This window comes from Mesoplodon bidens, assembly GCF_964165515.1.
Source record: "Mesoplodon bidens genome assembly, chromosome: 16".
Classification (NCBI taxonomy): Eukaryota; Metazoa; Chordata; class Mammalia; order Artiodactyla; family Ziphiidae; genus Mesoplodon; species Mesoplodon bidens.
In genome coordinates this window covers 47,079,588-47,097,434 of record NC_138173.1, presented here as the reverse complement: position 1 = coordinate 47,097,434, position 17,847 = coordinate 47,079,588, and the positions used below count along the sequence as shown (strand labels likewise).

At 40.9% G+C, this 17,847-nt stretch overlaps 1 protein-coding gene across 3 annotated transcripts in view; it reads left to right on the top strand.

Moving 5' to 3' along the window:
* Positions 1-17,847, top strand: part of DPYS (dihydropyrimidinase) — a 98,425-nt gene that overhangs the window by 28,608 nt on the left and 51,970 nt on the right. For all 3 annotated transcript variants that reach the window (XM_081258186.1, XM_081258185.1, XM_081258184.1), the window contains exons 5-7: positions 6,472-6,628; positions 7,857-7,998; positions 10,522-10,664. In XM_081258186.1, coding sequence (XP_081114312.1) covers positions 6,472-6,628; positions 7,857-7,998; positions 10,522-10,664 — 442 coding nt within the window. The remainder of the gene's footprint in view (positions 1-6,471; positions 6,629-7,856; positions 7,999-10,521; positions 10,665-17,847) is intronic.

Here is a 17,847-nt window from a genome sequence, read left to right as displayed (position 1 = left end):
ATCCCATCTGCTTTCTGTCTTCCTACAATCTGTCATAACCTCTGGTCGGCCATGGTTCCTCTTTTATTCTCAGCACAGTTTTGGATTTTGTTCATCTGTTGTACATCTTCACCAGGGTTTGATATGAACTGGGAAGCAAGAGACGGGAATGCATGTTCAGTCCATCAACTTTCTTTCAAAGCCTGCGGTTTTCCTACCATGATATTTCCTTTTAGCATTCAGCACCTGCAATAAAAAGTGAAAAGCAGGTTACAGGGAAAAGAAGAAAGCTTTCACATGCAAGCCATGGAAAGCTGAGTTGCCTTTGACCGTTTGCAAGGAATTTCAATTTCATGCTTATTTCAAGTCTCAGTTAATCTAACTTGAGTAACTAGGTTAGTTCCCATCTTTACTGTGAGAAGCCACTTTTGCAAAAATGAGGCAAGGGAATCAGCAGGCTGTCCCTAGAGTGTTATCCTTTTCTTCCAGAAGGAGAGTCCCCCCTCCCTTGCTCCATACCCCCAGTATAAAGTTGGACAAACCAGCTGAAATTTTATCTCATATAGAAGTTCCCACCTACCACTCTTAGACCTCTCTCACTCACTGTACTCTGGTCTTTGTCCAAATAGTATATGTGTCAGTATATGTCATTTGTTTCAGTGACAGAGGTACTTTTTACTTTGGTTTGAGTAGCTTTGGGTATCGATGTTCCTTTTCTGCCGTGTATTGACATATGGAATTATGTTCACCTCTCCTTCCCACCTCCCAGTAAAACTTGCATGCACATGGATTCATTGTTTTTCTGGTGCTTTGCTTAGAATGGTGGCGATTTCGCCCAGCAACTTACTTGATGCTCTCTTTGGTGTGTATCTGTTATAATAAATTTGTTTACCGATTAATGACTGAAATTTTCAATACTTTTTTTTTAGTTCCCCGTTTAACTTGTTTTAATTTACCTTAATAAAGCTAATTCTATTTTATATCCATATTCGTGTCTTTAGGGTATAAATATGACTCTCACTTGAACTTATTAATAAAATGTTTTCTTTATGCTTTTCGTAAAAAACCAAGTTATTGGACACCTGATATATGCTTGGCACTGTGCTTTTGGCATTGGATTTGCAAAAATGATTAAGATAACTTTGGTTCTCAGACACCAAAGTGAACTGGGCTACATGATGGTTGGGGGTTTTTTGTTTGCTTTGCTTTGGTTTTGGTTTTCCATGTTGTAGAAAGCTTTATTTTCCAGGCTTATTGCTGTAAAATATAACCTTCTCTTACAGGGAGGTTTAGATGTCCTATTTTCCATTTTATTTAAACTCTGCCCCCCGCCGGCCCCCAGCGTATTTCTGTTGTATTTGGGGACTAACAGGGAGAAAGGGCCACACAGAGGCCGCTCTCTGCCCATGTGGTCACACTACCCCCTGCTTGTTGGTGCTGAATAGAGAAAACCAAATCTCAACACAAGTACGATGAGCTGATGCTTGGTAACCAGTGCTTTTCCTAAGAAAGGGTTGATGTGTGCCGAGTTAAGGTGGATTTGAATCTCAGGCTTCCTTTTTTCTTCCTTGTACGTGAACATCCAAACATCCCTTGTCCTTTAAATTTAGAACGAGATGATTTACCTTATGTCCAACTGCAAAGCAGTTCAAGACTGCCCATTTTAAAAGATTAAAAAAAAAAACAAGAATTGTGTAACCATAAGGAAACTAACATTTGTAGAATGTATTTGTTTGCTGCTCTAACAAAGTACCACAGACTGAGTGGCTTAAAACAACAGAAATTAATTTTCTCACAGTCCTGGAGGCTAGAAGTTCAAGACCTAAGTGTTGGCAACATTGGTTTTCCTGTGGGCACTGACGGAAGGATGTGTGCGCTCCAGGCCTCTCTCCTTGGCTTGGAAGGGCTGTCTCCTCCCTGTGTCTTCACATTGTCTTCCCTCTGTGTGTGTGTGTGTCCAGATTTCCTCTCCTTATAAGGACACCAGCCATATTGAATGAGGGCTCACTTCTAATGACCTTATTTTAACCTAATTACCTCTTTTAAGGACCCCAGTCATATTGAATGAGGGCTCACTTCTAATGACCTCATTTTAACCTAATTACCTCTTTAAAGCGCCCTATCTCCAAATACAGTCACATTCTGAGATACTGGGGGTTAGGACTTTAACATGTGAATTTTGACAAGGGACACAATTCAGCTCATAACATGAAGTGACTCCAGGATCCCAGGAAGATGCTAGATATTTTCGTATATGTTAAGTTGTTTGATCCTCACAAAATTGCCACCCTAGAGGAACATTATGATCCCATTTCATAGATGGGGAAAACTGAGACCAAGAGCAATGACTCATCATGCACAAGGTCACCAACTAAAAGCAAAATCAGGATTTGAACCTAAATCTGTGTGATCTACTTTATTATGCTGCTTCTACATATTTTCCTTCTCAATTATTTTCTTTCTTTGTAAGTGTAATATTTTGAATCCAAACAAAGCCCAGGAAGGTTCTACCTTATCCTTCTAGCTGGAAGAAATTATTTTTATAAAAGCGTTTGGCCTTCTATTTGGCAGCCAGTGCCTCCACTCCTGGGCATCTATGCCAGCTTCTCTGCATCTTTCAACCTTTTCTAAAAGATCCCATGACTTGATTAAATGCTGCTCCCAAATTCAGACAAGATGTTAACATCTGCTCTATCACTTTCATCTAATAAACAATGGGCTGTCTGGTCAGGGATGGGGGGTAGTTTTGGTTGGTTTGACATGTTTCACTATTTGGAAATCGTAACAGTCTCTCAGAGAGCAGAACTCCTTTAACTGGGAGATTGCATCATAAGTGAAGATTCTTTTTTGGTTTTGAGCTAAAGGATGGAGAAAGAAGGAGAGAACACGTATGGGGAGACAGGATACAACATAATGTGAAACTTGCTGAGACAGTGGGAGGATATTAATGCTGGATATGTACTATCTGCCAAGAGTTGCTGAAATCATCTGGTCTCGAATGTAATCAGGAGAGTATCAGACTAGGACAGATCTAGGACTTTTCATTACTAACCTGTTAAATGTAGTAAAACCAAACCAGTAAGTGAAATTGGAAAATTGCTTAACTGCATCCACAGATCTTATGGTTGAGTTTTAAAAATACATGCTCTTTGCCAAGAAATGAAAAATGATACTTTTCCTACTGCATATGTATGGTATGTTATCAGTATACTAGGATTCTAATTCTGATGTACCACTCACCACCCCTGTGTCATAGACAAATTAGTCTTATTGAGTGTCAGTTTCTTTGTCTGTCAAACCAGTGTTCGGGTTGCCATGAAGGTCAAGTAAGATATATGATCTTCAAGCTGTATTTGCAAACTCTAGAGTGCTATACATACATTAGATATGTTTATTACTACTTTATTTCTGGCCCACATCTAACAGAACCCACCATTATGCTGAATTAATCTAGTTTGATTCTTCAATTTATGTATTATCCAGGCCCCTTGTTTTCTTTTTACAGCTTGCATCGCTGTTTAGTCCTGTGAAAAATGTCTTAGAACCATTGTGAAATACAGGGAAGAATAGTTAGGAATTTTTACTTTTTTATTTTTTCATTTTTTTAAGTACTTACAGATAATTAATGGGGAGACAGTTGAAAATAAGCCTGTTAACCAAGAGCTTGTTGTATATACCAAAGAAGTGGCACGTCATATTGTAAAGGTGCTAAGCCCTTCCAAGGAAATTACCTGTCATCTGGTTTCAAAACAGTCCTGGCAGACTCCTGGTAGATGCTGACACTTTTAATTTTTCCTGAGAGCTATTAAAATTGTAGAAATTTTGGAACTGTATCCCCATACCACCTTGATGGGCCAAATGCAATCAGAAGAAACAGAACATGGGATAAGACTCTTTCCTCTGTAATGAAATACCAGGAAAAATCCTGAGTTGGCAACTTGTAAAATGATTGCCGATCAAGAATCTGAGTTTTTCATTGTCCAAGCATCCGTAAGAAGTTCTCTTGGAATAGGAAGGTCTCTTTGTACCTGCAAATAAAATACCACGCCCATCCTGTTATCTCTCCAGTAAATAGTGCATTACCTCTTAGTTCATGTTAAAAGTGATTGCTTCTTTTTTTTTTTTTTCTGTGGTACGCGGGCCTCTCACCGCCGTGGCCTCTCCCGTTGTGGAGCACAGGCTCCGGACGCACAGGCTCAGCGGCCATGGCTCACGGGTCCAGGCGCTCCGCGGCATGTAGGATCCTCCCGGACCGGGGCACGAACCCGTGTCCCCTGCATCGGCAGGCGGACTCTCAACCACTGCACCACCAGGGAAGCCCGTGATTGCTTCTTGTTCGGTACACCAGAAGGAGATACTAATGGCATTTCCTATTTTCTGGGAATAGGACAGTAAGAAACGGGGTGGGATTCATCTAGTGTGTGTATATCGTGAAAGTGAAGGATATTAGCTGTGGCTAAGTTCTTGGAGGATAGCTTTTATTACCAATAGTTTGATGCTAGGTTACATAAGAGGCAAAGTTGGTTAGGCTTCAAGCAGCCTTGCTTTCAGGGATTTTCAAACCCCTAGGCTCACTGGAGGAAGATGGCTCATTTGGGGGAGAAATGATCTGTGAGGTAATAGGGTGCCACGTTCCAATTCAATATGACTCAGGCAGCTGGTGGCCATCCACTATCAGGACTGAGGAAATCAGTGCATTTCAGTTGTATATCAGGATTTTAACTAAAGTCTGTGGCATCTGGTTAACCAGAGTGAAGTAATTGAGATGCCAGCTTCTTTCTGTGCACTCTCCTTCATGACTGCTTGGATATGAGCAGGTTGATGCCAGAGAATCTATTATGCTGACAAATGCTAATCAGAGATAGGCTCCTGATTTTAAATTCAAATTCACTACAAGCTATTAACTTTTCTAACACTGTGTGCTTTTGATGGCCTCATTTGCATGATTTTATAAATATGCATTTCTGGCTACAATTTTATTATCTGAGTGTTATTTTATTTAACATAAGTTTTTAGAGGAGGTTTATACCTTAAGGGTGTGCAAAGATGATCAGTCTACTTGCAACAGAGATATAGTGTGGTTGGACTCCATATGACCATATGGTCATTGACATCAGGATAGTATAGTGTAGAGGTTAGGACCACTCAAGTCAAAATGCCTGGATTCAGACCCTACCTTCTCCACCCCGTCTATGCTGAGTGCATGTAATTTAACTGTACAAAAGTTACTTAATCCTATAAGCCTTAACCTCATCTTTTTTAAAAGTTTCATCTTTTATTTATTTATTTTATTGAAATATAGTTGATTTATAATGCTGTGTTAGTTTCAGGTGTACCGCAAAGTGTTTCAGTTATACATATATATACATATATATACTTTTTCAGATTCTTTTCCCTTATAGATTATTACAAAATATTAAATAGAGTTCCCTGTGCTCTACAGTAGGTCCTCGTTGTTTATCTGTTTTACATATAGTCGTGTGTATCTGTTAATCCCAAACTCCTAATTTATCCCTCCCTCCCTTCCCCTTTGGTAACCATAAGTTTGTTTTCTATGTCTGTGGGTTTATTTCTGTTTTGTAAAAAAGTTCATTTGTATCATTGTTTTTTAGATTCCACATATAAGTGATATCATATGATATTTCTCTTTCTCTGTCTGGCTTCACTTAGTATATGATAATCTCTAGGTCCATCCATGTTGCTGCAAATGGCATTATTCCATTCTTTTTTATGGCTGAGTAATATTCCATTGTATATATGTACCACATCCTCTTTATCCATTCACCTGTTGATGGACATTTAGGTTGCTTCCATGTCTTCCATTTAGGTTGCTATTGTAAATAGTGCTGCAGTGAGCATCAGGGTGCATGTATCTTTTTGAATTATAGTTTTCTCTAGATATATGCCCAGGACTCATACTTTAATGGAGATAATAATAGCTTTTCCCAGATAGGGTTTTTGAGAAGATTCCATTAGAATGGCACATATATCAGCCAGCTTTTGCTAGGTTATGCTCCAGTAACAAATTAACTGAAAATATCAATGGCTTACAATGGCAGAGATTTATTTCTTATTCGTACTCATATCCATCATCGGTTGGCTCTGCCTCTGCTCTGTAGTCTCTTCATTCTGAGACACACCTGAAGAAGCAGCTTCTACTGGTCTCATGACAGAGGGAGAACTCATTGTGGCTTTAACAGGTTCTGCTTGGAAGCAGCACACGTTACTTCTATTCATATATAATTGGCCAAAGGAAGCCATGAGGCCAAGCCTAATATCAGCGAGTGGGTACAATCGTCTACCACAACATGCAATGCACACTGACTGGAGCATAGTAAAGGCTCGGTAAACAGTAGATTTTACTTTTCAGTCCTGATCAGAGAGGTAAACTGTAGTTTAGGTAGGACAGAGAAGACTAATATTTATGTGTTTGTCAAATGCCTCTCTTAAGAGCAAATCGAGGTGCTGAACGCTTCCCTTTGAACTTCCCAGGGAAAGTGGTCTATGGAGAGCCCATCGCAGCAGGTCTCGGCACAGATGGCACTCACTACTGGAATAGAGAATGGCTCCATGCAGCCCATCACGTTATGGGGCCACCCCTACGACCGGACCCTTCAACGCCTGACTTCCTCATGAATCTGTTGGCTAAGTAATAGTTTAGTAGATGATTGTAAGGTGTTTTGCCAAAAGAAGATGTTTTGCTGGTCCCAAAACTTGAGTGTTTTGAGTGTAGGAGATCTTGTCCTACCATCTGGACCTTCCATTGACTTCCCAGTCTTCTGTTCTACTTGACCTCACAGGCCCTGGGGAATCCTTCATCTGGAGACCCCAAAGCATTGGCTTAATTGTGTTATGATGTGGTGTAAAATCTCTCCTGGCCACAGAGAAATCAGATCATTTTTACTGACATTTTCCTCTGCTCTGATTTTTTCGTTGTCTTTTCTATCTCTTGCTGCCTAGGACCAGGTCTCTTCAATATGCCCTATTTTTATCATACAGAATAGTCCTGAATATGTTTCTATGCTGATATAACCCAGGAACCAGATGTGCTTGTTGTATAGATAGAAGAGATGATGATCTAGGCCAGAGCCACTGGAGAGGTGAAAGGCAAAATCCTACCCTCTGAGCAGATTATCCCCATGAAAGGCCATCAGATGCTGTTTTGGGAGACATTTTGAACATTTTTTCTTGAGAAATACACCATTCATGGACATTCCCCATTCACGGACACTCAGATCCAAGTTAACAAAGAGCTTTTCACCACAGACTGTCCAAGAGTTCACTTGCCGTTTCCTTTCAGGCTCCTGCCTCCTTCAGCCTTCTACATCCCCGAGGTGACTCACAGGTCAAAGCACAATTCCTGTTGCTCGTGACCTCAACATCCTCAGCCAGTGCCCCACCTCTGCTCATCACAACATTGCCATGTGGCCAGGGGCTGCCTCTGTCCATGTGGATCACCCTGGTTCACCTTTGTGTGGTTCTGTACTCACAAGAAATTTTCACTTATGTTATTGCCAGTGACCCTGAATAATTGTCATCAAGTATATATAATTACCAATTTCTAGATGAGAAACTGAGCATTGGACAAACTCATAGTCATATAACCAGTAGGGGATGGAGCCTAGAACCCACTTTTTCTGACCCAAGCACGATCCTTCATCATGCTTCATGTAAGAGTATTATTCTCCAAAAGTGTTTCCTGGAATAGAGACAGGCATGGGTGAAATTCGTACTTGAAAAAGCTGCTCATTCTCCATTGCAGTTTTCTGACTATCAGTTGAGAATGGGGTCCAGAGACCAGGGAAGGTTATGGTCGCTTCCTCCTGACATATTCTGTCTACTCACCCCTATTGCTCTTGTGTGTTTCTCTTTTACAGTGGTGATCTAACCATAACAGGGTCTGACCACTGCACTTTCAACACCTGCCAGAAAGCTCTTGGGAAGGATGATTTTACTAAGATTCCCAATGGAGTGAATGGCGTTGAGGACCGGATGTCAGTATTATGGGAAAAAGGCGTGGTGAGTTTCACAGGATTCAGTCTGCTTTGCCTGATTTTTCAGCCAGAATCTGGCCCATTTTAGGACCAGAGTGTCAAAAGCCTTCATAGAGAAGTTTTTTGATTGTTTTCACTAGAGTGGAAACTGGGAATACAACCGTATCACCACCACCATGCCATCCCCCAAGATAATAATGAAAAACAATTTTCTTCTCTGCATGGTTTAGAGGATGCTTTGCACCGTGATGCAGACATTAGGGGATAAATTTAGATTGGGTACCTAGAGGATTATTCTTGAAATCTTTGAAATGTAATAGCACTTCTACTTGATTTCCATGTTTTTGAATCCTAGTTCCTCATGTGTCACTGATATAAATACTTGCAATGATTGAAAGGACATGAAGAATTTTTATTATGTTCATACCTCCTTTTCATATAAAAATGTAGATATCCCTTTTAAAGAACTTTTGGATATTATGTTTTAAAAACTGCTGTATGAGGTTACATAAATAATAATCCAAAATATAGAAAGATTTTTTCTTTAATTTCATGATTTAAAAATTTCTACCTGAGGATGAAGAAGAATCAAATGGCTAAATGTTCATATGTTAGCCTATCCAGCCAGCTGACAAGTGTAGTTGTAAAGATCAGCAGTGGAGACTTGCCTGGTAAGACCTGAGGTCCCCATTGTCATGCCATTCTCACCCATCTCTCAGAACCCCTCCCTTCAAAGGCACATTAATCACATCTCACACCTCAGAATCCCTTACACATACCCCTCACTTCTAGCTCTAATATTTTACCAGGTCTTGTCAATTTTTTTTTTTTTTTTCCGGTATGTGGGCCTCTCACTGTTGTGGCCTCTCCCGCTGTGGAGCACAGGCTCCGGACGTGCAGGCCCAGCGGCCATGGCTCACGAGCCCAGCCGCTCCGCGGCATGTGGGATCTTCCCGGACCGGGGCATGAACCCGTGTCCCCTGCATCGGCAGGTGGACTCTCAACCACTGCGCCACCAGGGAAGCCCCAGGTCTTGTCAATTTTATTTCCAAAATGCCTCCTTATTTCCACCATCATGTCCACCATTCTACTTTGAGGCCCATGTCTTGTTTAGACCATTGCAGTAGTCTCACAGCTGGTGCCCCTGCCTCCACTCTCTGGCTTGCTACAATCCATCCCATACTCTAAGACCAGAGTTGCCTTTCAAATACCAGGGTCTGTTCATGCTACTTTCATCTCTAAAATCCTTTAATTTTCAGCATTATTTATTGGATGATATTTGAACAGTTAATTTACATGCAAGGATCTTCAAAACATCTCTACAGCCCTATCTTCTACCAATTGTCCTCTCCACCCCCTGCTACCTCTACCCTAATTCTAAGCATCCCAGATGACTTTTCTTCTCTTTCTCTTTGCTTAGACTTTCTTGATAACAGCCCAACCTTTCACTTTGAACTTGCATGAATTAAAATGAGTACCTTCATTACAGCAGATTTTCATAATATATAAAGTATATAAATGGCTTTAAAGTGATCGGATACTTCTTCATAATATACAGGAGCCTATGTTATTTTCTGAAATATTCAGATGGTTTATTTAGGGGAAACTTACTTTCAGGACATGGTTCTTAATGTTCTTATGAGATGGGGACCCTTTGATAATTAAATAAACCTTAAGGAAGCTCTTGCCATGTAAACGTACATAGGGATAAATTCTCAACGTTTAAAAACAAATCATTTTAGAGGGATCACATCCCACTGGAGTTTGTCCATATTAAAATCTCTTATAGCAGACTGTCCATGACTGTTGGTTCATGGAAATTTCAGTAGCACAAAATTGAACCTCTTAGTTGATTTCTAAAAGCGTAGTCACCGGGCTTACCTGGTGGCGCGGTGGTTGAGAGTCCGCCTGCCGATGCAGGGGACATGGGTTCGTGCCCCGGTCCGGGAAGATCCCACATGCCGCGGAGCAGCTGGGCCCGTGAGCCATGGCCGCTGAGCCTGCGCGTCCAGAGCCTGTGCTCCGCAACGGGAGAGGCCACAACAGTGAGAGGCCCGTGTACCGTGGAAAAAAAAAAAAAAGCGTAGTCACCTGAATTATAGGTCTATCTTATTTTAACTCTATAATATTCCATATAATGTCTACATGATCATCTCATAAACCTTAGGCCCAGATTATAAATGTAGTAGGTGGTGGTAGGAAACTCTAAACAAGAATTGGAAATATTGTTACCAATATTTAGCTCTTGTCTGTGATTTTGGAAAGAATGGGAAAAATTAATGGGGCTGTTTTGTTAAGCTGATAGGCTTTGGAAAAATTATCTTCAGGCTTCCATATATAACCCCATTCATCCCCATCATTATCATTATGATTGTTTAAGATTTATCAGTATTCACAGGTGTGTTTGGCTTCACGATATAAGAAATTAGGTGCAATTTTATTTGGTTCTAAGAGATAAAATTCTTGTACTTTGATTGATGGGAGATTTTTAGTGTTTTATCATTTATCAGAAAAAGAAATGTATTTTCTTCCTTGAATTGTTTTACAGCACAATGGCAAAATGGATGAAAACTGGTTTGTGGCAGTTACCAGCACAAATGCAGCTAAACTCTTTAATCTGTATCCAAGAAAAGGAAGAATAGCTGTGGGCTCAGATGCTGACATAGTGATTTGGGACCCAAAAGCCACAAGGTAAGTCTAAGTTTTGTATTGGCTTCTCCATGGAGAAAAAGCACTAACTTGCAAAGAAATTTTCATTGGCCTTAATCAGCCATTTCTTATTAGGTGATTTATTTAGCCAGGCTCAGGTATTTTGAGCCTATGCACAAGATAAAGGTTTTGATGTACAAACATCCTTTTGTTTTCCTTGGCATAGAGAATGCAAAAGTTGTGTTGCTTCCCATTCCCTGGAAATGCATGTGTGTATAAAACCAGTATAAATTTCCCACTTCAGTGCTTGGCAAACGCCTGAGTTCATATGGAGGAAAAGTGCAGAGCCATGAAGAAAAGGAAAGGCTTAGTTTGAAAAGGGCTGCATTGAAAACTCGAAATAATTACAGCTTCCAGATAGAAAAATTCCAGCACAAAGGATGTCACTTTTAGCCAGATTTTCCAGCTGAGTTCATCTTGAGCCTGTCATTCCCAGCAGACTCCGGCTTTTTGTTTCCAATTTCCATAATTCTATGTGAGTATCGCAGGTTTGGCTGATTCCACCAATTCAGAAAAGTATTCAATAGTAGCTGAAGCGTTGTTAATTTCTCCTTATAGGATGTTGGCACAGACAACACCTGCATCCTGATTTCTGTTTTTCATAAACTCTGCAGCTGTAATGGAGAAAATCCCACATACTTTAACATGGCGTGTGTGTGTGCATGCACGCGTATGTGTGCAAACAGGGATACGATAAGACCTTCTACCTTTACTGAATAGGCATTTATTCAAAGTCTATTAAGGGTTATGTTGTAGTAAACAGACGTCTATGTAGGCATACCTTATTGCACTTCACAGATACCATGTTTTTAACTAACTCAGCGTTTGTGGCAAACCTGCTTGGAGCAAGTCTGTCAGCACCAGTTTTCCAATAGCATTTGCTCAGTTTGTGTCTCTGCATAATATTTTGGTAATTCTTGCAATACTTCAAGCTTTTTCATTATTAATACATTGGCTGTGGTGATCAGTGATCTTTGAAGTTTGGGGACAAACTGAGCCCCTGTAAGACAGTGAGCTTGTGTGTGTTCTCACTACTCCACCAAACGGCTGTTCCTCCGTCTCTCTCCCTCTTCTTGGGCCTCCCTGTTCTCTGAAACACAACAATATTGAAATTCGGCCAGTTAATAACCCTACAGTGGCCTCTAAGCGTTCAAGCAAAAGGAACAGTTTCATGTCTCTCACTTTAAATCAAAAGCTAGAAATGATTAAGGCAAGTTGAAAGCCGAGATAGGCTGAAAGCTAGGCCTCTTGCACCAAACAGTTAGCCAAGTTGTGAATGCAAAAGAAAAGTTATTGAAAGAAGTTAAAGGTGCTACTCCAGTGAACACACAAATGATGAGAAAGTGAAGCAGCCTTATTGCTGATAGGGAGAGAGTTGTAGTGGTCTGGATAGAGGATCCAACCAGCCACAGCATTCCCTTAAACCAAAGCCTAATCCAGAGCTTTAACTCTCTTCCATTCTGTGAAGGCTGAGAGAGGTGAGGAAACTGCAGAAGAAGAGTTTGAAGTTAGCAGAGGTTGGCTCATGAGGTTTCAGGAAAGAAGTCATCTCCGTAACATAAAAGCACAAGGTAACGCAGCAAGTGACCCAGAAGACCTAGCTAAGATCATTAATGAAGGTGGCTACACTGCACAACAGATTTTCAATGTAGGTGAAACAGCCTTATATCGGTAGAAGATGCCATCTAGGACTTCCACAGCTAAAGAGGAAAAGTCAATCAATGCCTGGCTTCAAAGCTTCAAAGGACAAGCTGACTCTCTTGTTACAGGCTAAAGCAGCTGGTGACTTTAAGTTGATGTCAATACTCATTTACCGTTCTGAAAATCCTAGGGCCCTTAAGAATTATGCTAAGTCTACTCTGACTGTGCTCTCTAAATGGAACAACAAAGCCTGGATGACAGCACATCCGAGGATATGGCTGAATATTTTAAGCCCCACTGCTGAGAGCAACTTCTCAGAAAAAAAGATTCCTTTTGAAATATGACTGCTCAGTGGCTATGCACTTGGTGACCCAAGAGCTCTGATGGAGATGCCAAGATTCATGTTGTTTTCATGCCCGCTGACCCAACACCCATTCTGCAGCTCATGAATCAGGAGTAATTGCAACTTTTAAGTGTTATTCTTTAAGAAATACATTTCATAAGGCTATAGCTGCCATAGATAGTGGTTCTTCTGAGAGATCGGGGCAAAGCCAATTAGAAATCTTCTGGAAAGGATTCACCATTCTAGATGCCATTAAGAACATTCGTGATTCATGGGAAGAGGTCAAAATATCAACATTCACAGGAGTTTGGAAGAAGTTGATTCCAGCCCTCATGGATGACTTTTGAGGAGTTCAAGACTTCAGTGGAGGAAGTAACTGCAGATGTGGTGGAAACAGTGAGAGAACTAGAAATAGAAGTGGGGCCTGAGGTTGTGAATGAACTGTTGCAATCTCATAATAAAACTTTCATGGATGAGAAGTTGCTTCTCATGTGTGAGCAAAGAAAGTAGTTTCTTGAGATGAAATCTACTCCTGATGAAGGTGCTGTGAAGGTGTTGAAATGACAACAAAGGATTTAGAATGTTCTGTAAACTTAGTTGCTAAAACAGAGGCAGAGTTTGAGAGGATTACCTCCGATTTTGAAAGAAGTTCTGCTGTAGGTAAAATGCTATCAAACAGTACTGCATGCTACAGAGAATTTTTTCATCAAAGGAAGAGTCAATCAATGCGGCAAGCTTTATTGTTGTCTTATTTTAAGAAATTGCCACTGCCACCTCAGTCTTCAGCAGTCACCACTCTGATCAGTCAGCAGCCATTAACATTCAGGCAAGACCCTCCACCAGCAAAAACATTAGGACTTGGCCGAAGGCTCAGATGATGGTTAGCATTTTTTAGCAATAAAATAATTTTTCATTAAGGTATGTGTATTGTTTCTTTAGACACAATGCTACTGCACACTTAACAGACACAATATAGTATAAACATAAGTTTTATATGCCCTGGGAAAACAAAAAATTCATGTGACTGGCTCTATTGTGATATTCAGTTTATTACAGTGCTCTGGAACCAAACCTGCACTGTCTCCGAGGTATGCCTGTGTTCTTCCATATTCATTATTCTATGGAGGCTCCTCTTAACCATCCCTCCTATCCCATTTCTCATATTCTGCAGTTTTCACACTGAAAAAGATGAAGAAGGATAGTGCAAAAAATTCTGACGGTGGCTTAGAGAAAATTCTTAAAGGGTTGCAGAAGCAAGATATAAGACAAAGAAATCCAAAGAGGGCTAGATCATTTCAACACATCCTCCCAAGTAAAGATAATATTTCTCCGTGTTTCAAAAGGACATTAAAACAAGAAAAGAAAAACAAAAAGGTCTCCAGTTTTTTAAAAGTCTCCGAGAGTCAGAGAAATAGAATCCTATGGTTCATCTGCCTCCAGCCAAACTAGATAAATATAAAATAACCTTAGTAATTTCTAAGGTTACAAAACGTTTTTGCATTTCTCATGAGATTCTAACAAAAACCTTCTGAAGTAGGCATAAAAATTATTAATATCTCATTTTACAGGTGAGAGAGTGGACGGACATTCAGAGACCTTAAATGACATGCCTGGGTTCTCCAGCTTGGCACTAATGAGCTGGGAACAGGATCTACACATCAGCCTCTTGGGCTGTGCTGGTTTTCTTTATGCTTAGCGCTTAGTTATACACAATAAGCAGACATCAATAGAGAAGACTCAGCACTAGTAATCACATGCCAATATGTATCATTTTCCTAAAAGACACATATAAAAATGTAAATATTTAATTTTCTGATATCATTACTGTTACAAAGTGAAGGACAGATATATAAGAAATACTAGAGAACCGATGAGCGAAAGTGATAGAAACTTAAAAGCACAGAGGCTTTTTTTTTTTTTTTTTTTTTTTTTTTTTTTTTTTTTTTTCTTTTTGCGGTACGCGGGCCTCTCACTGTTGTGGCCTCTCCCGTTGCGGAGCACAGGCTCCGGACGCGCAGGCTCAGCGGCCATGGCTCACGGGCCCAGCCGCTCCGCGGCACGTGGGATCCTCCCAGACCAGGGCACGAACCCGTATCCCCTGCATCGGCAGGCGGACTCTCAACCACTGCGCCACCAGGGAGGCCCCACAGAGGCTTTTTAGCTTGACCTTAAGTTAGTTATTCTTAGGCTAGAAATGAAGGAAATTAAGCAGGTAATATATAGATCTTAAAAAAGAGTAAGAACTAAACATCTGGATCATTAAGGGCTATTCTATAACAACTGACTAGGAAAAGGAGGACAAAGAATGTTATAGAAATCAGTAGCTAACACTGGTGAGAGAGCGGTCTAAATTTATATAGTCTGAAAACATGACTCAAAGAGACATGATCACAGCCTATAAATATCCTCCAAGCAACAATATATGTGGTAAGTAAAGGGAGTGAATTATTCACAACCTTGAGTTCAGGTCATTTTTCTTTGTCCAGTTATCTAAGGAAGACAGTGCTTTACACCTGAGCTGGTATTGTCCTCAGACTTTACAACAGCAGAGGAGACTAAGGCTGGTACCGCTGGAGATACCCAGGTGTAGGGTTAAAAAGAAGATCACGGGGAATGGCCTTCCCATGGCTCTCCACCTTGCTAGGAATTAGACTGGACAGCTTGAGTGTTTTCATTTCTCCCTCACATATAAAGGAATATTTGAACAAGGAATATTTGAACAAGGAGAAAGTGCATTTATCATAGTTCATACCCAAAGAGAGAATTTGACAGAAACTGAATGCTGATCCCTTATCCGGGTCGATCATAGCACCAGCCTGCTCTACTCTTGGCCTGCTTGTTAGGAGAAAGTTGCTCATCTGAGCTGGCTGTTCCTGACCGAAATTTATGCTGATGACCTCAAGGAGGATCTGTCTGGTGCGAGACAATATTTTAAGCCTTCGCTAACTGTCCGCACGTCACCCATAGCTTCCCCCTGTCTCCAGCTACTACCCCACCGCCGTGACGGTCTGCCTCTCCTCGCCTCGCAGGCTGCGTTCTCTGGAATGCCGCACGCCCACCGACCACGCTGCGTCACAGCCTTTATTCACTGTCTTTCTCCCTCGTTAACATTCTTGAAGTCTAATTCCATTTTTTAAAATAAACGTGTTGTTTCAGAATAGTTTTATATTTACAGAAAAGTTGCAGAGTTAGCACAGAGACTCCCAAATGCCCCACAGTGGGTTGCCGTTATGATTATCTTACATTACTCTGATACATTTGCCACAATGAATGAACCAGTTTTGATATGGTATTATTAACTAGAGTTCATACTTTGAGACTTTCTTAGTTTTCGCCTAATAGTCTTTTTCCATTCCAGGATCTCATCCAGGACACCACATGACATTTAGTCATCATGTTTCCTTAGGCTCCTTTGGTCTCTGAGAATTTTTCTGACTTTATTTTTATTGAAGTACAGTTGATGTACAATGTTGTGTTAATTTCTACTGTACAGCAAAGTGATTCAGTTATACACACACACACACACACACACACACACACACATATATATGTTCTTTTTTATATTCTTTTCCATTATGGTTTATCACGGGATACTGAATATAGTTTCCTGTGCTGCACAGTAGGACCTCGTTGTTTACCCGTTCTGTATATAACACTTGGCATCTGCTAATCCCAGCCTCCCACCCCATGCCTCCCTCTTGAAAACTATAAGTCTGTTCTGTATGTTTCTGACTTTATTTTTGATGACCTTGACAGTTTTGAGGAATTCTGGTTAGGTATTTTGCAGAATGTCTATTTCCTTTTTTTTTTTTTGGACGTTTCTCTCATTATTAGCCTGGGGTTATGGGTTTGGGGAGGAAGACCATAGAGGCAAAGTACTATTTTCATCACAGCCTTTCAAGGGTACCTACTATCAACGTGACTTCTCACTGTCGTTGACCTGGATCAGCTGTGTCTGTTTTCTCCACTGTACAATTAGTCGTTTCTTCCCCTTTCCATATTGTACTTTTTAGAAGGAAGTCACTATGCACAGCCCACACTTAAGGAGTGGGGAATTATGCTCTAGTTTTATGTTTTTATTGATTCTACAACCCCAGAGTCTGACCCAGTTCAGCACAGGCTAGAAACACAATAAATGTTGAAGGGGTGAGTGAGAAGGATAGGGGTTCCACACTGTATGGAAGATTGATGTGATTAAGACATGGCATAAGCTCTATTATATACTTGAAAGTTGCTAAGAGAGTAGATCCTAAATGTTCTAACCACAAAAAAGAAATGGTAATTATGTGACATGATGGAGGTGCTTTGGCAGTAATCATTTTGCAGTATGTAAGTGTGTATCAAATCAACATGTTAGGGACTTCCCTGGTGGTGCAGTGGTAAGAGTCCACCTGCCAATGCAGGGGACACGGGTTTGATCCCACATGCCGCGGAGCAGCTAAGCCCGTGCGCCACAACTACTGAAGCCTGCACGCCTAGAACCCGCAAGCCACAACTACTGAGCCTGCATGCTACAACTACTGAAGCCCGCACACCTAGAGCCCATGCTCCACAATGAGAGAAGCCACCGCAATGAGAAGCCTGCGCACCACAACCAAGAGTAGCCCCCACTCTCCGCAACTAGAGAAAAAGCCCGCGCACAGCAACGAAGATCCAACACAGCCATAAATAAATAAATAAATAAATATTTTAAAAAATCAACACATTAAGCCCACACAATGCTATATGTCAATTACAGTTCAATAAAGCTGAGGAAAAGTAAAGAAATGACATAAAGGAAAATTGGAAAGATTTTATTCAGCAACAATTACAGTGAGAGGAAAAGTAAGAAGAATTAGCATTTCCTCACTTTTTTTTTAGTTTTTTATCAATTAATTAATTTATTTTTGCTGTGTTGCATCTTCATTTCTATGCGAGGTCTTTCTCTAGTTGTGGCAAGCGGGGGCCACTCTTCATCGCGTTGCGCGGGCCTCTCACTATGGCGGCCTCTCTTGTTGTGGAGCACAGGCTCCAGACGCGCAGGCTCAGTAGTTGTGGCTCACGGGCCTAGTTGCTCCGCGGCATGTGGGATCTTCCCAGACCAGGGCTTGAACCCGTGTCCCCTGCATTAGCAGGCAGATTCTCAACCACTGCGCCACCAGGGAAGCCCTTCCTCACACTTTAACGTATTGCAAGTTATCA